Genomic DNA, 21578 nt, shown 5'->3' with positions numbered 1-21578 from the left:
GTTGAGACTCTGAGTTTTATGATGGGCTGTCCTAGAAGGTCCAAATGCTCTGAATTACTTGGTCCTTCTTTTGCGTCTCCGTCGATGGTTTTGCCCAAAGTCTGACCTGCTCGTCTGGGTAGTATCCAGAGAGCTGTTGCTGCCAGACCTCCCCTTAGAGGGGGAGCACGTGAAGAAGCCTCTGCCCCTGGAGGCTCTGCTGGGGTTCGGGGGCTGGTGGTGGTGTGGGGAGGGAGCAAAGGAGACACCTGGAGGGTTCCTACCAGGCACCGCTGTCCTGTCGGTGCTTGTGAGAATCTGCTGCAGGTTAATCTTGGTCTGTTTACAGCACCGCCATCAGAGCCAAAGTGTCTTCGGTTAGAACTTCCTCCCTGCCTTGTTGCCTGCACAGATGCCAAAAGGACAGAAGAGCTAACTATAACTTAAGATAGTTTACAAGTGAATGCTTGCTTCACTCAAGCATGTCCAGAAAGCATCTTCCTGCTGATTTACTAGCAAATAATACTGTTTGATTCCTGCTGCATTTGTGGGTTCTCCAACTTCACTTATGGGCTTCCAGCTGCTGCTATAAATCAACTGCATTGATTAAATGTTTATCTTTGGAAATAACATGGAGAGAGAGCAAGGAAGAAGAATGCGGTCTGGAGAGCTGGTGGTTTATGTCAGCCTCTGGCAGGCTAAGAGAGCTCTTGAGGAAGCCGACTAAGCCATAGGGAGGATCCAGGAGCCTCTGCAGCCTTTCTGCAGATCTCTTCCTCGGCTCCCCTCTGGACACACCTGGGAACATGGGAGCCCTTGGGGCCGCTAGCCTGGCACCCGAGCCAAGGAAGCTGCTGCCAGCTTCTGAGGCTCCATCCCGGCTTCTCACTCTTCTTTCTCCTTTTATGGCCAAACTGCTCTTTGCAGGAAGCCCACAAGTCCAGCAGTGCTGAAGCCGAACAAGCTGCTCTCTGGGTTGGGAGCAGGCTGAGGCTGTCAGGGAGGGGCCCCTTTCTCCCAGGGGAAGAAGTGCTGGTGGGGAGTCTCAGTTCCACAGGCACAGCGTTCAGCCTCTTGTTGCAGGGGGTCCAGGAGGGTGGGAGTGCTAAAGTAGGAATCCCCAGACTCCAATTGCTTCCCACTACATGGCCTTCAGCCATGTAGTGAAACGAAATGTCCATAAATAAAAATATGTTTCTTATAGTCTCTGATCAGGGATGTAAGCAATGTGCTGATATGCTTTGATTGACAACCTTGGAAGTTAAAAATGGGGCCCTCAGTCCTTTCTGTGGCTTGCCATTGGGATGGATTTAAGGAAGATTGGTGCAGCAAAAATGCTAATTCCTCTAAGGTTTGCACGTGAAAACCTGGAATTGCCAAAGTGCCTCCCTCGCCTGCACCAGCTGTGTGCTTCTTTCCTGGGGGTGGGTCAGTTGGAAGTCTCGGCCTTTCTGGCCTTTGGCTGCCTTTCGTCACCCCTCAGGTGCATTGGCGCTCCAGGGAGACAGCTGAGGCTAGGGTGTAGGTAGACACTTTCCACCACCACACCACGCCTTCCTGCTCTGAGGGGCTGCCCTGCTCTGCTACTTCCCTCAAAGCCTTTGCCAGCTGCCTCCAATTCCACCTTTACTCCAATTCCGCCTTTGGCTTCTCTGGCTTTTCCCCTGTGGAATTTGGAGACCCTGAAGCTCTGCCTGAAATCCACCTCAGTGGCCCAAAGCGGACAGCTGGGGACTCTTTGTCTGGATGTCATGCATGAATAGAACTGTTTGTGTCTCTAATCCCATTTCCTTAGTTCTTTCCCTGTGGAGGAGATTGGCCTCCCCATCGGAAAACGGGATAAAAATAAATGCAGCGGTGATGTGTCACGGCCAAGGGGCGCCAGCCTGGTTTGCCTGTGCCAGATGGGAAGAGTCCTCCCAGTTCATCCCCAGCTCTCCCAGTTTCAAAAAGGAGCAGGCACCTGGTGGCAGAAGACCAGGATGACTCTACTTGGTAGCCCAGCTCCAGAGGCCTCTGGACCTCTCCCCGAAAGGGGTCCTTTGGGGGGCCGGGATCTCACCACTCTCTTTTCTGTCCACAGATCGAGAGGATCAATCCATCCTTTGCACGTAAGTAGAGCCAGAAGAGTTGGCATGCTCCCTTGTCAGTTCAAGCTCCCTCGCAGCTCCATTTTTGGTGGCCTTTTAAGGACTACTAAGCACATCCTAGGCATCCTCCTGATGAGTTGGAGGGTGCTCAGCTGGCAGGGGGGATGGAGGGTGTGCGGGGGGTGGGGAGAGCCCAAGATAGCTTTAGATCTGCTTTAGATCCCATCATAGCAGCCCTCCTGCTATGGAGAACATCTGGGCACTTTCCAGGTGGCTTCCTCATGGCAATGCCACCAGACCAAGGCGACCATCTCTCGCAGGGCCCGTCCCAGCCCAGCCCCACCCTGCTCTCCCCTTCCACTCCCTTCCCTAGAGTGAAAGGCCTTAGGAGAAGCAGCCCCTTGGCTTGGGCAACATCTGTGCTGTGCTAAGCTAACAGCTGGAAAGGGGCAGAGACCCTGCCCAGGTGGTGGTGATGAAGGAAGCTCCCAGGAAACTGTAGTGACAGGGAGTGAAGGGGGTTGTAGTCCAGCACATCCAGGAGAGGCATGCTTGGAAAGATGGTGGCTTGTTCCTGCCTTTGGGGAAAAGAAATGCAGCATAAGGAGGGATGGGCAGAAAGCAGGGGGTGGTATGAAAGCCCAACTCTTCTTTTCCCAACAGTGTGTGTGTGTGGGGGGGGGGATTTGGGGAAATGCTTTCTCCATCAGTGGCCTCCCAGTGGCCTGTTTATTCTGGAATTCTTCCCAGAACACTTAATTTTCATCAATACATGGTCGCCTTTGGGGCTTCTGAGCAGGGAAGCCTAGCCGAGCATGGGCCTCCTGCAGCCAGAGGAGCCTCCGCAGGCTCCACCCAGAGCCCTGTCTGTCCTCCAGCCTTGGCAGGGAAGGGAAGCTCACCCCATCCTTTGAAGGGGCCGAGAAAGACTGGCTGGCCCAGACCGAGAGCTCATCAACCCAGCCTCAGGACCAGAGTGCCGAATGGCAAAGAGATGGACTCCTTCTGGCCAGAGGGGTCCTGCAAGCTTCCTGCAAAGCTCAAGATGCGCCAAGACAGCTGGCCTGGGGGACAAGGGGCAGGGGTCGTAAATTCCCCTCCCCACCCACAAGCTGATCTGCAACACCCGGGAACCTTGAGCAGAGCAGTGCTACTCAAAATCTCCTCCTCCATGGCCTGAGCATCTTTGGCCACCCCGGGTTGATCAGAGGGGGTCATCTTGAAGAACAAGGAGTCCCGCAGGAAGCAGCTGCCTGGCCTTTTAAGGCTCACCTCCTCCCAGGCCTGTCCTTTTCACCCCCATCCATCATGGGGGAGAAAAGGCACCTCCAAATTAGGAAGAAGAATCAGCAAGACGGCGGGGCGTGGGTGGGAGGCCTCAGCTCCACAGCCAAGCCTCTCCTGGCGGTCCCTCCCCCCTTTAGCAGGGGGCTGGATCCTCCACCCAGGAGCTCCTCTAGCCCTCAGATCAAGCCAGATCCTTCCTTGATCTGAGCCACTCTTGGGCTTCCTTGACTGGATGTTTTCGTTGCCAAATCATAAGTTGCCACCAAAAAGATCGCAAAGCATCTCCTGAGACTGATGCACTCCAGATTCAAAATGGCTCTAGAACGATGCCACGGAAGGACGAGAAGGAGAGAGGTGAGCCTCTCTGGCAGCCTCTCTATTACTGCCCAGAGTGCTGGGCATTCTGACATATGTGGGCAGCCAGACCAGGCCTGAGCTCTCCAGCTTCAGTCCTTCCACCACCATTCTAGTCTACACGGAGCATAAGGAGGGGCTGGGAAGGGCACCTGGGGTGGCAGCTCCATGCAGGGGATCCTCCTTACCGGGCAGAGGCTGTCAGGCTGCCAACCACCCAAAAGTGCCCATCAGCTCCTCCAGGGAGGGCTGGGCAAAGCTCCCCGAAGAGGCGAGGAGGGAACATGTGTAGGGGGTAACCTGAGTGTGCCAGCAGGGAGCATGTGATGCAAGGCCACAGAGTCTGCAGTGGCTTCAGCGGGAGATCAGATGCTCACACGGAGATTCCTAAATGGCTGGAAGAGCTTAAAGGAACTGCCTTCAGCTGCAGCCAAAGGGCCCCTGAAGCTCCCTTGCTCTTCGCTCCTTCCATCCCTTCCGCAGCTTTCGGGCATTGGCTCTGCAGGGGCCTCCATTACTTCCTGAAGGGCAGGGGGAGCTAACAGTCTTTTTCCTCCTCCTTCCCCCAGGGGAGAATCGGGTGCAGGCAAGACAGAAAACACCAAGAAAGTGATTCAGTATTTGGCCGTGGTTGCCTCCTCCCATAAGGGTAAAAAAGACACCAGCATCACGGTGAGCAGCCCCTAACACCACCCCCTCCACCCCGTTCAGTCTAGTGGGCAGCAATGGGCGAGGGGGGGGGCTTCTTTCTCTGGGGAGACCAGGGGGGACCTTTTCAGACCAAGTTTCAGCAACAGCAGGGAGAAGGTGACAACTTGGGGGGGGGGAAAGAACTTTTTTCTGACTCGTAGATAACACCACTGGCTTCCCCAACCTGACACCCTCTGGGTGATTGAGACCAAATTGGCCCATCCACAGGCAGGCATGATGGGAGTTGTAGTCCATGACTTCTGGAGGCTGCCAGTGGGGCAAGGCATGTCGGACGGTGCCTTCTTAATCAAAGACAGGCATTGAGGTGCCCATTGCCATGCTGAGAGGTGGCATTTTGGGAGGGAGCACAGAGTCCAGAGGTGGAAGAGCCCCCCCCCAGGGTGGGTCAGATCTATCCCCCCCCCCGTGGGTCCTCTGGTTGCAATGTTCCTTGTGGAGATGCCTTGAACAGCTGGAGACAGAGGTGCCTAAGGTGAATAGTGGCGGAAACGCTTTGTAAAAAGACGCCATCTGGGAGGCTGAGACTGACGCTTCTTTTATGCCGTGTTGTTTGACTGCAGCAAGGGCCGAGTTTTGCTTACGTGAGTAATCTGATTCAGCGTGTGTGTCAAGGCACAGCCTGTAGATCTGCATGGTGTTGTTGCACTCCCTCCCCAAAGAGGGTCTCGGGGGGCCTGGAGGTGCCCCACCCAGAGCGCCCCACGGCTAACCCATCTGGTTGTCCACCTGGATCTCGCCCATGCATGCTGTTTCTTGAGAGCAAGCCAGTCCTTCCTCTGGCTGCTCCCAGGCAAACAGGATCGTGGCCTCTCCAGTGCCCGGACTCTTTGCGGAAGAGCATCCTCTGGTTTGCACAATGGAATGCTTCGTTTTTGGACCGGCCTTGAGGGTGGGGGGTGGGAAGGGCAGCCTCAGAGAGGGATGTGTGGGTTGGGGGCAGGGATGAAATGCTCCCAGTTTGGACCAGATTGCTCGATCTGGTAGCAATGGCAGCGGGTGGTTCGGAGAACCGGTAGCAAAAATCCCTGTCCCCCCCACATGCCCAGCTGAGCTACGTGATCATCAGAGGTTGTTTTTTTTACTTTTAAAAGCATTTTTTCTTTGGCCAAAAAAATGCTTTTAAAAGTAAAAAAAAAAAAAGCCTCTGATGATCGCGCGGCTCAGCTGGGATTGTCAGAACCCTTTAGAAACATTTTTTCTACAGCCTCTTCGGCGGAAGAGGTTGTAGAAAAAATTACTTTTAAAAGTAAAAAAAAAGAAAATTGGCCATGCCCACCCAGTCACATTACCCACCACCACCACTAAGCCACGCCCACAGAACCAGTAGTAACAAATTTTATATTTCACCTCTGGTTGGGGGGCTTATGGAAACTGGTCTGACTACCCAGACGATCACTGTGTGCCAGTAGAGTGACTGATCCGTTCTTCTTGGCTTGCCGCCTGCCTCTTCCCCCTCCCTTGCCTGCCATTCTGCCCTTGGGGTGGGGGTGGGGAAGGGGGTGTTCCTGTCTCTTCTGCATGCAGTGCAACTGGCTGAGCCTGCCGGCCTTTCTGCTAGGGAGAGGTTGGAGCCTCTGGCAATTGTGGGGATATGGAGGGGGATACTGGTGGGGAGAAGCTGGAATGGGGAGCGGAGCTAAGTGGCAGGACGGGCCCAGCCGAAGAACCATCCCTGCCAATTCTGTCTTCTTTCGAAGAGGAGCCAAGAAGGCCCTGCCCAATTTTATTTATTTATTTATTTATATTTTTTATTTATTTATTTTGTCATACAGTATATATAAGCATAAACATGAAATAACTATACAATATATAAGCATATATATAAGCATGAGTATGTAATAACTATATTAATTGGCTATAACGAAAGGAAACAATAGGACAGGAACGGTAGGCATGCTTGTGCTCTTATGCACGCCCCTTATTTCAGGAACCTTTTCCTTTCTAGAGCCTGGGGTATCAGGAAGGAAGAGACTTTCATATAAAATGGAGGCTTCTGCCCCCCTGCCCCTTGCCCCCCCCCCCATTGTGGAGCAGAGACCCTTGGTGAGCAAAGATCCTGGCTGTCCTTAGATATCTGCTTCTTTGCCATAGACAAATGGGTGTAGAAGCCAACAGCATCTTCCAAAGCTGAGCAGGTTTTTCATGACCCTCGATTTCTTCATCAAAATCCATCAGCCTCTGTCTTTACTTTGAGACAGGGGTGGGGCAGCCCCCTCCTCCTCCCAGCTTCAACTGTGATGAGAGGTTAAGGAAAACAGGCTGCTCTTTAGCATGGCTTGGAGGTGTGACTTCATTGGTGTGTACCTGCCTGGGTGTTCCTTTTTCCGCATGCAAAAGTCACCTTATTTTTAAATATAAACCATGCATTTTTATAGCCAGTATTTAACCGAATTAATAGACGCCATGTAATCTGCTTCGGGCTGCGTTAGAAGGAAGGTTGTGCACAACCACTCCTTTGGCCCCCTTGCCTAATGTCTGTTATCATTTCCTTGCCAAATAAATGCTTTGGCGGCAATTGCAAAAAAAAATTCTCTGATTTGCTTTGGCCTAATAAATGTGCTGAAAAAGAGATATGGGTTATGACCAATTACCTCTGTGGTCGAAGACAATCCAGAATGCAGCAATCAGCCGTCTTGACCAGTTTTACAAAACAAAAATACAAAAAAAGGACCAAGTCCTACAAAGAGCGAAACCAGAGGCCAAGATCAGCCACAGGGAATCTGTGTAGGTAAAATGCGTCCAAGTTGTGGGCACTTCCCTGTGGCAAGTGCAGCTCAAGAACAATGCGCCTCTTTGTGCATTTGATCCACACAGAGATGGTTTCTCTGAGGGCAACTCGAATTACACCCCCACCCTTTTCGATTCACACCCTCCTCTGCCCGACCGTGGATTGACAGCCAAATCCTTGGATCATTTTTAGGGCGAGTTGGAAAAGCAACTTCTCCAGGCCAATCCCATCCTGGAAGCTTTTGGGAACGCCAAAACTGTGAAGAATGATAACTCCTCCCGATTCGTAAGTTTACAACTTCTTTAATAGGAAAAGGCAGGGAAGTGGGGGGAGGGCTGAACCAAATAAGTACATGAAAACTGGCAAATGGAGAATAGGACCTGGAAAGGGAAAGGAAGAGGAGAAGGAAAGGGAAGGGAAGGGAAGGGAAGGGAAGGGAAGGGAAGGGAAGGAAAGGAAAGGAAAGGAAAGGAAAGGAAAGGAAAGGAAAGGAAAGGAAAGGAAAGGAAAGGAAAGGGAGAGGAGAGGAGAGGAGAGGAGAGGAGAGAAGAGGAAAGGAAAGGAAAGAGAGAGAGAGAGAGAGAGAGAAAGAGACATACAGACAGGAAAGGAAGAAAGGAAAGGAAAGGGAAAGGTGAGAGGAAAGGAAAGGATTATAAATGGAGAGGGAGGACATCAAAACTCTCTGAAGCCCCCTGCACCCCACCCAACCATGGTGTCTCCTTTCTCCAACAGGGCAAATTTATCCGCATCAACTTTGACGTGACGGGATACATCGTGGGAGCAAATATTGAAACCTGTATCCTTTTTCATAATCCCCCCGTTTTTGCTTCAGGCAACTGCCTTGTTTTACCTAACTGTAGGTAAGTTAGTATTTATTTTGAAAAACGATTGGCTTGCTGAACCTTCACGGACAGATTTGCTGGAAAAATCTCGCGCTATTCGGCAGGCCCGAGAGGAAAGGACCTTCCACATCTTTTATTATTTACTTGCTGGGGCCAATGAACAAATGAAGAGTAAGTCGCCTCCTCGGCTGATTTTAGGGAGGGTGCCTGAGAGTGAGGGGTACTTCAGAGCAGCTCAGTTTCTCCCTTTCTCTCAAAGGGTGTTGGCACTGAAGCCAAGAGGACATTTCGGCTCTCAAAAAGGGCCAGAGGCCCCTTTGGGGCAGGAAGCCTTGCGCCCAAAGCCAGAAGCTCTGCTCTCCACCTGGGCTCCCCACTGAAGGAGACTCCATGGAGGGAGGGGGGAGGGGGACTTCCCCTTCATCCCCTTGGTTAGGAGTGGGGTTGCCCAAGCAGACCTTTCAGGGCCAGGCTGGCCAGGGCGGGGGACAGTTGGGGAGTAAGCGATGTGGCCAAGAGGCCCCAGGGGTTGGAATCCAGAGCTGGGGCTCTTGGCCTCACTGAGGTTCTGTCTGCCTTGCAGTGGACCTTCTGCTGGAAGGGTTCAACAACTACACGTTCCTCTCCAACGGCTACGTGCCCATTCCTTCTCAGCAGGACAACGAAATGTTCGAGGAGACCCTGGAAGCTATGACTATTATGGGATTCACAGAGGAAGAGCAAATCGGTAAGAGAAGCCAAGAGGACCTCTGGCTCTGGGTATTTAGAATACAACCACCTCCCTTGGGTTCCAGGGCTTTGCAGTGAGGCTGCTGCAGGGTTTTCCTCACATTTCTGAATCTTGGCACATGGGGAACCTGTGCAGTGTGTTCTCAACCTGATCCTAACCCTCTCTGAACTCAGTAAAGCTTCCGGTGGGATAGTTATGGGGAAGAAAGCCTCTGTGATAGAGAAGGAGAATCCACCCACCTACCCAGAGACGTCCTTTGAATCTCTCTCCTTCCTAACCTCACAGCAATGCTGAAAGTCGTCTCATCAGTTCTCCAGCTTGGCAATATTGTCTTCAAGAAGGAGAGAAACACCGATCAGGCATCCATGCCGGACAACACAGGTAGGTGCCAAGCAGTGGTGGAAGACTTTTGCCTCCTCGGGGTGAGTTGAGGTTGCCAGAGCAGCCCGGTCAGCCATGGATGGTCTTCACGATGGGGTTTCTTTTTTTTTTTTTTTTATTCAAGGTCGGACGAGACGTTGTTCAGAAGGCACAGACCAAGGAACAGGTGAGGAGGCCAGCTCAGCTTTCTGGCCTTGAGTCTTGATGCTTCGCTGGTCTGGATCCCCGAGAAGCTCAGCCCGGCTCCCCTTGCCTCCTTAGGCTGATTTCGCAATAGAGGCCTTGGCCAAAGCAACATACGAACGCCTCTTCCGTTGGATCCTGACCCGGGTGAACAAAGCCCTTGACAAAACCAAAAGGCAAGGCGCCTCCTTCTTGGGCATCCTGGACATTGCCGGCTTTGAAATTTTCGAGGTAGGGCCCGGGGCAGTTCCAGGGTGTTTCTGGCCAAGCCCTTTCCGGCCGGGAGGCGTGACATGTTCCCAACTGTCTCCCCAGATCAATTCTTTTGAGCAGCTTTGCATCAACTATACCAACGAGAAGCTCCAGCAGCTCTTCAACCACACCATGTTCATCCTGGAACAGGAAGAATACCAGCGCGAAGGCATCGAGTGGAATTTTATTGACTTTGGGCTGGACCTGCAGCCTTGCATTGAGCTGATCGAAAGGCCGGTGAGGAGGCTGGGCCGCCATTGATGCTGAGGAGCAAAGAGAGCCGCCCTCCAGCTCTCACCTTCAAGAATACGGGAAAGTGGGCAGGAAAAATGGAGCTTTGTGGCAGTGCTGGATTTGAGAGTTAGGGTTTCCTGGCTGACCAAGGGGTTGGACTAGAAGACCTCCAAGGTTCCCTTTCAACTGTTAGTCTGTTATTTCCCAGATGATCTCAGATAAAATGCTGGTGACCTTCATTTCAGACAGAAGGGGATAGAAGGGGTTGACTACATTAACTATTTAAATCAATGTTGTCCTCCGAGTAGTCCCGTCTCCACTCGGGCCTCTCCTCCTAAAAAGAGTTCTGTTGAGTAAAGCAACAGGATGGAGGGTTGGCTCCTCTCTCTGGCAAGGAGTTGGGCAAAGGCTGCTCCACCACAAGTCCCCAGAGTTTGAGATGGTATCACAGCTACTCTTCCACCAGCAGCCTCATGGCCCCCCCCCACCTTGCTGTTCCAGAATAACCCTCCAGGCGTCTTGGCCTTGCTGGATGAGGAATGCTGGTTTCCAAAAGCTACCGACACCTCCTTCGTGGAGAAGTTGTGTACCGAGCAAGGCAACCACCCCAAGTTCCTGAAGCAGAAGCAGCTAAAGGACAAAACCGAGTTCTGCATCGTCCACTACGCTGGAAAGGTACCAAACAGGCTGAGGTTTCCCTTCCTGGTGCCCAGAGAACGTTCTCTTAGGGAAGCCTTGCCTGCCTCTCCACCCATGTCAGCTACTCCCAGGTGGCCTTTCTGGCCACCGTTGTGACCCCTGCGGTTCTTTTGTTTTTCCTCAAGGTTTCCTACAACGCCAGTGCCTGGCTGACCAAAAACATGGACCCTCTGAATGACAATGTGACGGCCTTGCTAAATCAGTCGTCTGAGAAGTTTGTGGCAGATCTCTGGAAAGAGGGTAGGGAATAACATGTGTGTGCCACATAATCTTGGCTGGGTGGGAACGAGGGGAGCTGTAGTCCAGGTTTTATTAAGCTACCAACTGGGCATGATTGAAGGTTCTTAAAGCTGCTTGGGGCCCCCTAAAAACTGGGTCTCCCTGGCATTGTGTGGGAGAAGCCCCGTTGTTGAACCTCACTGGGTGAAGAAGTCCCCAGCTTGACCTTCCAGCCTCCCTTGTCTGGCAGTGGACCGCATTGTGGGCCTGGACCAGATGGCCAAGATGACCGAGAGCTCCCTACCCAGCGCTTCCAAGACCAAGAAGGGCATGTTCCGGACGGTGGGGCAGCTGTACAAGGAGCAGCTAACGAAGCTCATGACCACCTTAAGGAACACCAACCCGAACTTTGTCCGCTGCATCATCCCAAACCATGAGAAAAGGGTCAGTGCCCCAGCGGGGCTTCCACCTGGCGATGCTGGGCAGCCCTTCCCTACCTATATGTCAGACACCCCAGCCGTGCTGGACTCGAACTCCCGTCACACCCAGCCAACCACAGGAGTTTGGGTTCAATGCATTTGCAGAATAGAGATTGGCCAGCACAGCTCTACCCATTGCTTCCCCACTTAAAGGGGTGTCAGATGTGAGCATTTCATTCCAGGCTCTGGAGTCCCTTTGCAAAAGATAATTTATTCAAGGATATTGCTGTGTGGGTGTTTTAGGCATTCTTACGACTCCAGGAACCAAAGGGTCCCGTCGACATCTCCCTCCCTCCCTCCCTTCCTCCTCCTCCTCTCCTCTCACCCCCCCCCCTTTGTTTCTTCCAGGCAGGGAAGCTGGACGCCCACCTGGTGCTGGAGCAGCTGAGGTGCAACGGGGTTTTGGAGGGCATCCGCATCTGCCGCCAGGGCTTCCCAAACAGGATTGTTTTCCAGGAATTCCGGCAGCGGTAAGGGGGGCTTCTGTGAGAGACAGGCTGGGGGTCCTGGAGCCCATCCAGACGGGTAGGAGCCGGGTGCCCAAAGCATGCCAAGGCCTGGGGAGATCAGCAGGGAAAGCTCTCCTCTGGGGTAACTAAGAACTGGGCAGCACCCGGTGTTTGGGTGAATGTCTCCAGGAGAAAGCCATTCTCCATAAAGGGCCTGTGGGAAGAGCCCACAGGGGGAGTCCAAGCACACAGGAGCACCAAGGCAGAAATGACCAAGGCAGAACCAAACGCTCTGCTAAAAGACATGAGGGAGAGGAAGCCGGAAGGAGAGACGTCATTGCAACTTCCTGCAAAGAGCCAGGTCTTCAGAAGCTAGAGAAGGCCTGTTTCGGAAGAGGCTTTTGGGGTCCTGGGAACCATTCTGACTGTAAAGCAAGGCGAACCCAATAAATCCACCCCCCACCCCCACCCCAGAGCAGAGTAGATCTGTGGGATCAGGGCTCTCTAGGAGAAGGTCCTGAATTTGGGGAGAGGGATATTTCCCCACGACAGGAGCAGCAAATGGAACATGACAAGAGTCCAAGCTTAAGGTCAGAGTGAAGAGAGTGATGGTGCTTTTCCCCGCACAGGTATGAAATCCTGGCTCCTAACGCCATCCCAAAGGGCTTCATGGATGGGAAGCAGGCCTGCATCCTGATGGTGAGCATTTTTTCTCCAGGCTCCCTTCTCTTTGCCTTCTTGTAGCTTTGGTCTCCTGTCTTACGCACAGTTTAGAATTCATTGAGAACTGCAGGAATTGATTGCACATAAGTTCAAACATGCATTGGAAAAAATATATACTTTAACTTCCTTCTTCTCTCCCTTCCTTCCTTCCTTCCTTCCTTCCCAATTTTGTGCCTTGAGTAATAGCTTCTTGGCATCAGAAGCCCAAACTCCACCTGTTGGACTTCTACTGATCAAGCAGCCCCTTTCCTGTTGGGAAGAAAATGGGACAACCCATTAAGTCCTCCTGACCTCCCCCTCCTCCAATAGATCAAAGCCCTGGAATTGGATCCCAACCTGTACAGGATTGGCCAGAGCAAGATCTTCTTCCGGACTGGTGTCCTGGCTCACCTGGAGGAGGAGCGAGACCTCCGGATCACAGACATCATCATCTCCTTCCAAGCCCAATGCCGGGGCTACCTGGCCAGAAAGTAAGGCTCTCTCAAGGGGAGCAGGGCAGCCAACAGTGTCCCTCCTGCATGCCCAGCGGTGCTTCCAGGACTCTGGTTTGAATGTCGAGGGGCTCCTCACGGGCCCTGAAGGGGCTCTGGGAGATACGGTGGTGGAGGGATGAGCTGGCCTCTTGCCCGCCAATATCCGGCCCCTCATTGCAGCTCCCGCAGCCTCGCAGGGCCCCCCCTTGCTCATGGCAGACTTCTGGGGGTGCAAAGGGCCCAGGTTTTATGCTCTACTTCTGCAGGGCTTTTGCCAAGAGACAGCAACAACTGACCGCCATGAAGGTCATCCAGAGGAACTGCGCTGCTTACCTGAAGCTGAGAAACTGGCAGTGGTGGAGACTCTTCACCAAAGTAAGTGGCTGGTCCTTGGGGAGACCCCCCATTCCTCAGACCCCTGGAAATGCCAGTCTTGCTTCTGCTGGGCCAGTCAGGCTGAGCCCCAAAGTGGTTGGGAATAAGTGACCCCGTAAACTCTTGCTCTGCAGGTGAAACCGCTGCTGCAGGTCACCCGGCAAGAGGAAGAGATGCAGGCCAAGGACGAGGAGCTGAAGATGGTGAAGGAGAGGCATATCAAGGCCCAGGGTGAGCTGAAGGAGCTGGAGCTCAAGCACAACCAGGTGAGCCCACCTGCTCCTCCTGAGTCCCACCTGGGGTGCCAGTGGAGGATGGGCAGCTGCTCTTGAGCTGTTTTGCCCTGTGGAGGACTTTGCTTAGGGTGCCCGGCTCACCCTAGGATGCCCAGAGCAGCCACTGGCCAACTGGTCCTCTTGCCTTCTCAACCTACTGCACAATCTACTGTAGACATTAGAAACTTCTGGAAGCCGAAAGGTGGGGACCTGTAGGAGGTGCAGGCATCGCTTTCTCAGCCCACCAGAGTCCACCCGGCATGGTTAGCCAAGCCTTTGGTGCCCCAGGCAAGGCGTTCCCCCCCACCCCGGCTGAACGCCCTCTTCTCCCTCCGGAACAGCTGACCGAAGAGAAGAACCTGCTTCAGGAGCAGCTGCAGGCTGAGACCGAGCTCTACGCGGAGGCCGAGGAGATGCGGATTCGCCTGGCTGCCAAGAAGCAGGAGCTGGAGGAGATCCTGCATGAGATGGAGGTCCGGATCGAGGAGGAAGAGGAGCGTGGGCAGCAGCTACAGACCGAGAAGAAGAAGCTGCAGCAGCAGATGCTGGTACCTGGGTGGGGTTGGTAGCTGGAGGGCAGCCCCAGTCAGGCCAGCAAAGCCAGAAAGCTTTGCCTTCATCCTCACCCGCTGCCTCCTCCAACTGTTTCAGAGAAAAATGGCTTTCCTGGGTGCAGAAGCTGGATCCCTGAAGCCCCATTGGAGGGCCAAGTCGGTGGGCTGGGAGGGGAGCCAGGGAAAAGCCACTGCAAGTCATGCTGGCACGGTTTCATCTAAGATTCTCTGTGAGGACTGGTGGCTTGTTGGGAGCGGAGGAGTCTTAATTCTGTCTGCTGTGTGCAAGGCCGAGATGGGGAGCCCGGAAACAGCTCAGCTGGGGAGCTTTTAGGGGTGCCAAAAGAGCGAGAGCTTCCCAAGGAAGATGCTGAAGGTGGCTTTAGGGCAGGAGCAGTGAGTGGCCATTCGTGCCCCACCCCCACTTATCCTTCTTCCCATCCTTGTGACCCCCAAAGGACTTGGAGGACCAGCTGGAGGAGGAAGAAGCTGCAAGGCAGAAGCTGCAGCTGGAGAAGGTCACCGCGGAAGGGAAAATCAAGAAAATGGAGGACGACATCTTGGTCATGGAAGACCAAAACAACAAGCTCTCCAAGGTTGGTGTTGGTTCACCCTCCCCTTGGGCTCCAAGGCCAGGGAAATGAGGAGAGTACTCCCTTCCTGCCCCCTCCAGTGCAGGAAGGCCCAGGGAGCGGCTGGGGGTTCAGCCAGTCCTGCGATGAGGCTATTTTGCCTCTGATGGGTCGGTCACCCAGCCTTGTAAAGACGTATCTGGGAGACAGGCAATGCTTCGGTCCTGGTTGGGGAAACCATTTCACCGGTTGACCAGTCCTCGTGAGCACCCCTGCCCCAGTGCCACCTCCTCCTGCTCCAGGTGTCAGGGAAGGTGTCTTTCCTCTCCCCCCACCCCAGGAAAGGAAGCTTCTGGAGGAAAGAGTCAGTGATTTGACAACAAACCTGGCCGAGGAGGAAGAAAAAGCCAAGAACCTGACCAAGCTGAAGAACAAGCATGAGTCCATGATTTCGGAACTGGAAGTCCGCCTGAAGAAGGAAGAAAAATGCCGGCAAGAACTAGAGAAAATGAAGAGGAAGCTGGAGGGGGACTCGAGCGACTTCCATGAGCAGATCGCTGACCTCCAGGCCCAGATTGCTGAGCTGAAGATGCAGCTGGCCAAGAAGGAGGAGGAGCTGCAGGCTGCCTTGGCCAGGTGGGGCACTCCCCGCCCCCACTCCGGCTGGGCGAGAGTCTCTGGACGGTGAAGGGGCCAGGCGGCTTCCCCGGGGCAGGAGTGCAGAGGAATCACTTGGCTGCTCATCTTCCAGGGAAAGGCTGTTGCGGTTCCAGAAGGTCTCTTTCCCACCAGGGACCTCCTTTCTACTCCCTCCTCCGGTCCTTCTGCACATGGGAATCCCTCAATGCCCGCAGGCAAGACCAGTGTTTCCACAGCCATACCAGCTAGCCTTGTGGGTTGAAGCTCCTTTCTGCTTCCCTCAACCAGGCTGGAAGATGAGATGAGCCAGAAGAACAACGCGCTGAAAAAGATCCGGGAGTTGGAAGCCCACATCTCGGACTTGCAGGAGGACCTGGACTCTGAGCGGGCGGCTCGCAACAAGGCCGAGAAGCAGAAGCGGGACCTGGGCGAGGAGCTGGAGGCCCTCAAGACAGAGCTGGAAGACACCTTGGATAGCACAGCCACCCAGCAGGAACTCAGGTGGGGCGGGGGAGCCCAGGGTCCGCCTGGGGCTAGGGAGGGGCCGGGGTGGTCCAGGCTGACCTGCACAGAAGCTGGCCTCCGGTGGGAAGGGGGACAGTCAGGGGAGGATGGAGGGGCCACACCCGCTTCATGCTCCTTTGTGCTGGGGTTCAGAGCGAAGAGGGAGCAGGAGGTGACGGTGCTGAAGCGAGCGCTGGAGGAGGAGACACGAGCCCACGAGGCCCAGGTGCAGGAGATGCGCCAGAGACATACGCAGGCCGTGGAGGAGTTGGCTGAGCAGCTGGAGCAGTTCAAGCGGGTAACCCCAGATGGGCGGAAGGGAAAGCTCCCCCCCCCACGGAGGCCCTGCCCATTCCAGGCCATTCTCCTGCCTGGCTGAGCGTCTTTGATGCTTTCAGGCCAAGGCCAACCTGGACAAGACCAAGCAGACATTGGAGAAAGGCAACGCGGACCTGAGCAACGAGATCCGGTCGCTCAACCAGGCCAAGCAGGAGGTGGAGTACAAGAAGAAGAAGCTGGAGGGGCAAATGCAGGAGCTGCAGTCCAAGTTTGCCGATGGGGAGCGAGTCCGGACGGAGCTCAACGAGAAAGTCCACAAACTGCAGGTAACTCCGAAGGTGGGGAGGATCCTTAACAAAAACAGCCAGCCGGGAAAGGGCCTGGACCCCTGACTGGCTGCTGAGCCTTCCTTGTCCATGGTTGGAAGAAGGCAGAGCTGGGGTTCCATGGTGCTGTGCCTTCCGTGGGGTTTACTCAGAAGGGAGACCACTTCAGCCCAGAACCAACATCTTGGCTCCTCTTTCCTGACTGGGCGGCTTCCATAGCGCAGGTGGGGCTGCTTGGCGCACCTTTGCTGTTGGGTGCACAACAGGGGCTCAGTGGTAGAGCTCGGAGATGCCTCAGCTGCTGAGAAAGGTGGCCTTTCTTCCCTCTCCAGCAATCAACTTAGATCCGCTGGCTGCTCTTCTTTTGCTTTGGGGAGCTATTTTCCCTTATTTTTAGCTGCTGCTTCTTTTGAGTTGCTATTTCCTAGAAACGCAGCCTATCAATGCTGGAAATCAAAGACAAGGCAGATCAACGCTCCCAATGCCCGTTTCCCTTTTCTAGGCAGAGGCTGAAAGCATGGCGGTGCTCCTGAACGAAGCCGAGGGCAAGAGCATCAAGCTGACCAAAGATGTGGTGACTCTGAGCTCCCAGCTGCAAGACACGCAGGTAGGTGCTTTGGGGGCTCCGAGCTGGGGAAGGCTAGGGTGGGTCTTTGGGAAGGGGCTCACCAAGGGCTGTCCCGCCATCCAGGAGCTGCTGCAGGAGGAAACTCGGCAGAAGCTCAACCTGTCCACCAAGCTTCGGCAAGTGGAGGACGAGAAGAACAGCCTGCAGGAGCAGCTGGAGGAAGAGGTGGAAGCCAAGCAGAATCTGGAGAGGCAGGTTTCAACCTTAAACGTGCAGGTAGGAGCAGTTGTGATTCTGTGTGTTTATGCCTTGCCTAAACATCCTTGCACAACTCTTGTAAGGTTGGTTGGGTTTTATGGCTGTTTTAGGCCCACCACAAGGGGTCATTGAGCCCACCCGCAAGCAAGGTTACAAACTCAACATTAGGAGTGGTGGCTTAAGTCTTCCTTGGGTCATGCTATCTGGCTATTAATTTGGGGCATTCAAATGCCCGTTGGTGTTCCAAAACATGGGGGCATCCCATGGCATTTTGTTGCGATTTGCCTAAGAGAAGATGCAAAATGGTGGTGGGACCCAACCTGCCCAGGAATGAGAGACCCCCCCTGCTGGCCTTTAAAGAGGGGGGCTGCCCTGTTGAAGAGACTCAAGGAGTCCTCCTTGCTCTGTCTCTGAATCCCACCCGCAGCTCTTGGACTCCAAGAGGAAGATACAAGAGTATCTTGGCACCATTGAAACCATGGAGGAAGGCAAGAAGAGGCTCCAGAAGGAAGTAGAGGGCCTCACCCAGCAGTTTGAGGAAAAAGCTGCTTCATACGACAAACTGGAAAAAACCAAGAACCGGCTTCAGCAGGAGCTGGATGACCTTGTGGTTGACCTGGACAACCAACGTCAGATGGTTTCTAACCTGGAGAAGAAGCAGAAGAAATTTGACCAGGTGAGAGTGGAACGCTTTGATCTAACATCTACTCTCAAGCTCTATTCTAGTGCAACTGGACATTCCATTGACACAATAGCTGACCTATGTTTCACTACATTAAAACATATGTTGATTAATTAAAGGTTTTAGTAAATTAATTCTGTATATCCATCAAAGCAGTTTTAGTAATGTTAATATTCTACCCAGTCACCTGAATTTTGTATGCCAGGAAGGAAAAGTAGATGGGGCCTACTTATTGAGCTTGACACTGTGGCTTCATTCAAGTGGCCCCCAACGCCTTCTCTGCCTTTGTAGATGCTTGCTGAAGAGAAGAACATCTCTTCCAAATATGCTGAGGAACGAGACCGAGCAGAAGCCGAAGCCAGAGAAAAGGAGACTAAAGCACTTTCACTGGCCCGAGCTCTGGAGGAGGCCCTGGAAGCCAAGGAGGAGCTGGAGAGGACCAACAAATTGCTGAGAGCAGAGATGGAAGACCTCGTGAGTTCCAAGGATGATGTTGGCAAGAACGTAAGTCCCTTCTCCTTCTCCTTCCCTCTTCTCCTCCTCCTCCTCTCTCCCCCCTCCTCTTTCACGCTCTTTTCTCTGGAAGGTCCATGACCTAGAGAAGTCCAAACGGGCCCTGGAGCAGCAGATGGAAGAAATGAAGACTCAGCTGGAGGAGCTGGAAGATGAGCTGCAGGCCACCGAAGATGCCAAACTGAGGCTGGAGGTCAACATGCAAGCGCTGAAAGGGCAGTTCGAGAGGGACTTGCAAGCCAGGGATGAGCAGAACGAAGAGAAGCGCCGGCAGCTGCAGAAGCAGGTACAGGAGGCCCCGTTTCCCATTGTGAGCATCCCTCCCATACCAGGCAGAAGGAAAGCGACCCCTTCCTGAATGGGCATCCTCCATTGAGGGCTGCGAGAGTTAGAAGGGTGAGCAGGGGTGGCTTTGGGTGCAAACTCCATGCTGCGTGGCATCACCCCTCCCTGTCTCTCCTCCGTCTTCACCAGCTCCATGAGCTGGAAGTAGAACTGGAAGACGAGCGCAAGCAACGGGGCCTGGCAGCAGCCGCCAAGAAGAAGCTGGAGGTGGACCTCAAAGACCTGGAAGGACAGGTGGACTCTGCCATCAAGGGCCGCGAGGAAGCCATCAAGCAGCTGCGGAAACTGCAGGTAGGGAGGACCACCTGCCTTCTTGAGCAGCCCCCCCTTCTCCAGGGGTGGCTCCAGATGCATTTGGTCCTGGAAGGTGGGGCTGTCTGGGGAAGGAGGGGGTTACATGAGGGGGCTCAATACATGAGCCCAGTCAGGGAGGGGACAGGAGGAAGACCTGAGCTAAGGAGTGACCCTCTGACCCTGCCCCCAGGCCCAGATGAAGGACTTCCAGCGGGAGCTGGATGATGCCCGGGCTGCCCGGGAAGAGGTCTTTGCCACCGCCCGGGAGAACGAGAAGAAGGCGAAGAACCTGGAGGCGGAGCTCATGCAGCTGCAAGAAGTGAGCTGGCGGGAGGCTGGAAAGGCTGGGAGGGGATTCGGTTCTGCCAGGGTGAGCACCCTGGATGCCCACTGCCCAGGATATGTGTGTGTGCATGTGTGTGTATGAGAGAGAGAGAGAGAGACAGAGAGAGGAACAGTGAAGGGCTGAAGTGGGAAGACCTAGCTCTGCCGTTAGCCATGGAAGTCACTCCGGACACCCTCTGCACAGGGTGGTTCTGGGGCAGAAGGTTGCGGGGGGTGGGACCCCCAACCCCAGGAGAAAAGCAGGACTGAAATCTGGCCAAACAGCCATTTCAAACAGCTCCTTTGCCCAAGTGGGGAATCCTATCAAATTGAGCCCTACGGTGAGTTAAATGACAGCTCCCCGATTCTGAAAGTGGGGCCCCGGGCCCTGTGGAGTCTGTAGAGAGGGGTGTTCAAGGATCCTCTTCCTTGGCAGGACTTGGCTGCCGCAGAACGGGCTCGGAAGCAGGCGGAGCAGGAGAAGGAGGACCTGGCGGAAGAGCTGGCCAGCTCTGCCTCCGGGAGGTAAGGGGCCAAAATGACTGGCTGGGGGGTGGAGAGCCACTCGGATGAGTTGCCCAGCACTGGGCCTGGGAGCTGGAGGGGGCAGGGAGTGGACATCAGCTGCCGGCCCCTTGCAATGTCCCCAACTGCTCCCTAGGACCAGCCTGCAGGACGAGAAGCGCCGCTTGGAAGCCCGGATCTCCCAGATGGAGGAGGAGCTGGAGGAGGAGCAGGGCAACATGGAGGCCATGAGTGACCGCTTCCGCAAGGCGGTGCAGCAGGTAAGCCCCCTCCCTGGGGCAGGGTGTGGTGGGTGGGCATGGCAAAAGCGGGGCTTCCTCCAGATGGCCACTTGGCAAATTCCCCTTTCCCCTCTTCAGTCAGAGCAGCTGAGCAACGAGCTGGCCACGGAGCGTGCCACGGCACAGAAGAACGAGAGCGCCCGCCAGCAGCTGGAGCGGCAGAACAAGGAGCTGAGGTCCAAGCTGCAGGAGATGGAGGGGGCTGTCAAGTCCAAGTTCAAGGCCACCATCTCGGCCCTGGAGGCCAAAATCAGCCAGCTGGAAGAGCAACTGGAGCAGGAGTCCAGGTACCCAAAGGGGGCAGTGGGGGGGCTGCGTTGGGTGGGATGTTTGCAGTCTGGGTGTCCAGGTGTGCATCCAGCTGTTTTGCACCAAACCTCCAGGCCTGGTCTTGAGAACCTTCCTAGGGGAATTTTGAGATGCCATCACTAAATCATTCAAGCAGACTTGAAAAATGCCCCTTTTTTTTAGCTTTCAAGTTTTCTCAGCATCTTTTAAACATTGTATTCAGTTCTGGGTAAATAAAAACCCTTTCTGTGGAAATACAAGCAGCCTACTTTGAAACAATTTGACTAAAACTCAGAAATATTTTTAAAAATGCATCAATTTTTCTTCCTTCACCCTGGATGCAATTCACAAGACAGAATCTCTTTCCATGAAAGGAACATGCTGGCTGCTCATTTTCAGGTGGCAGATTGTCCTGTCTTTGGATTGGGCTAGGCTGTTGTTGTCAAGCCCTGGAGAGCTTCATGTGGGCTAGCCCCTTTGAGCACCTTTCTGCCTTCCTACAGGGAAAAGCAGATGGCGGCCAAGGCCCTGCGTCAGAAGGACAAGAAGCTGAAGGAGACCCTGCTGCAGGTGGAGGATGAGAGGAAGCAGGCCGAGCAGTACAAGGACCAGGTGGGTGCCCGCCTGTGCCAGGAATTCATGGCCAGGTGGGCAAGCGAGGGAGTGGGGAGTGCTGTGGCAGAGCTGAGTGGGACCTCCACTCCCATCATCCCCTGCCGGAAACACTGGCTTTAGGTCCTCTTGGGCTGGCTCTGAAGTCCCTGCCGGCCTTCCCCCCCCACCCAGGCAGACAAGGGCAGCGCCCGGGTGAAGCAGCTAAAGCGGCAGCTGGAGGAGGCGGAAGAGGAGTCCCAACGCATCAACGCCAGCCGCCGGAAGCTGCAGCGGGAGCTGGACGAGGCCACGGAGAGCAATGAGGCCATGGGGCGGGAGATGGTGGCCCTGAAGAGCAAGCTCAGGTGAGGGCCCTGCACCCCCCCACAGGCATTGACCCCTCCTGCTTTGACCAGTTTCCACCCAAGGTTGGAGCCAAGTGGTTGGCCAGCCACCGTTGGCCTCCTTACTCGGTGGCTCCTGGCAGCTGTTGGTTGGGCAGGACTGAGCAGCACCCGAGAATAGGATGGCAGCACCTTCTCCTCTGGGGCCCTGGTCCCCCCAAC

At 54.5% G+C, this 21578-nt stretch overlaps 1 protein-coding gene across 2 annotated transcripts in view; it reads left to right on the top strand.

Moving 5' to 3' along the window:
• The window catches only part of MYH11 (myosin heavy chain 11), a 33203-nt gene that overhangs the window by 9496 nt on the left and 2129 nt on the right, over positions 1 to 21578 (top strand). The window contains exons 5-41 of one of the 2 annotated variants that reach the window (XM_058157130.1): positions 2063 to 2090; positions 4280 to 4382; positions 4982 to 5002; positions 7342 to 7434; positions 7885 to 7948; positions 8067 to 8165; positions 8578 to 8721; positions 9010 to 9119; positions 9170 to 9271; positions 9367 to 9519; positions 9604 to 9777; positions 10276 to 10449; positions 10599 to 10713; positions 10943 to 11136; positions 11520 to 11641; positions 12250 to 12319; positions 12653 to 12813; positions 13083 to 13191; positions 13326 to 13457; positions 13808 to 14014; positions 14479 to 14616; positions 14933 to 15228; positions 15520 to 15732; positions 15889 to 16033; positions 16134 to 16340; positions 16843 to 16947; positions 17032 to 17184; positions 17594 to 17842; positions 18140 to 18352; positions 18435 to 18647; positions 18836 to 18997; positions 19191 to 19319; positions 19761 to 19849; positions 19986 to 20109; positions 20209 to 20417; positions 20922 to 21030; positions 21205 to 21377. In XM_058157130.1, coding sequence (XP_058013113.1) covers positions 2063 to 2090; positions 4280 to 4382; positions 4982 to 5002; positions 7342 to 7434; positions 7885 to 7948; positions 8067 to 8165; positions 8578 to 8721; positions 9010 to 9119; positions 9170 to 9271; positions 9367 to 9519; positions 9604 to 9777; positions 10276 to 10449; positions 10599 to 10713; positions 10943 to 11136; positions 11520 to 11641; positions 12250 to 12319; positions 12653 to 12813; positions 13083 to 13191; positions 13326 to 13457; positions 13808 to 14014; positions 14479 to 14616; positions 14933 to 15228; positions 15520 to 15732; positions 15889 to 16033; positions 16134 to 16340; positions 16843 to 16947; positions 17032 to 17184; positions 17594 to 17842; positions 18140 to 18352; positions 18435 to 18647; positions 18836 to 18997; positions 19191 to 19319; positions 19761 to 19849; positions 19986 to 20109; positions 20209 to 20417; positions 20922 to 21030; positions 21205 to 21377 — 5302 coding nt within the window. Of the gene's footprint in view, positions 1 to 2062; positions 2091 to 4279; positions 4383 to 4981; positions 5003 to 7341; positions 7435 to 7884; positions 7949 to 8066; positions 8166 to 8577; positions 8722 to 9009; positions 9120 to 9169; positions 9272 to 9366; positions 9520 to 9603; positions 9778 to 10275; positions 10450 to 10598; positions 10714 to 10942; positions 11137 to 11519; positions 11642 to 12249; positions 12320 to 12652; positions 12814 to 13082; positions 13192 to 13325; positions 13458 to 13807; positions 14015 to 14478; positions 14617 to 14932; positions 15229 to 15519; positions 15733 to 15888; positions 16034 to 16133; positions 16341 to 16842; positions 16948 to 17031; positions 17185 to 17593; positions 17843 to 18139; positions 18353 to 18434; positions 18648 to 18835; positions 18998 to 19190; positions 19320 to 19760; positions 19850 to 19985; positions 20110 to 20208; positions 20418 to 20921; positions 21031 to 21204; positions 21378 to 21578 lie in introns of those variants that run through there. The other variant, XM_058157129.1, reaches the window with a different exon arrangement.

Source organism: Ahaetulla prasina, chromosome 14, assembly GCF_028640845.1.
Source record: "Ahaetulla prasina isolate Xishuangbanna chromosome 14, ASM2864084v1, whole genome shotgun sequence".
In the NCBI taxonomy this organism is placed as follows: Eukaryota; Metazoa; Chordata; class Lepidosauria; order Squamata; family Colubridae; genus Ahaetulla; species Ahaetulla prasina.
Note: the sequence above shows the minus strand (reverse complement) of the source record. Positions and strands in the feature narration are given on the sequence as shown.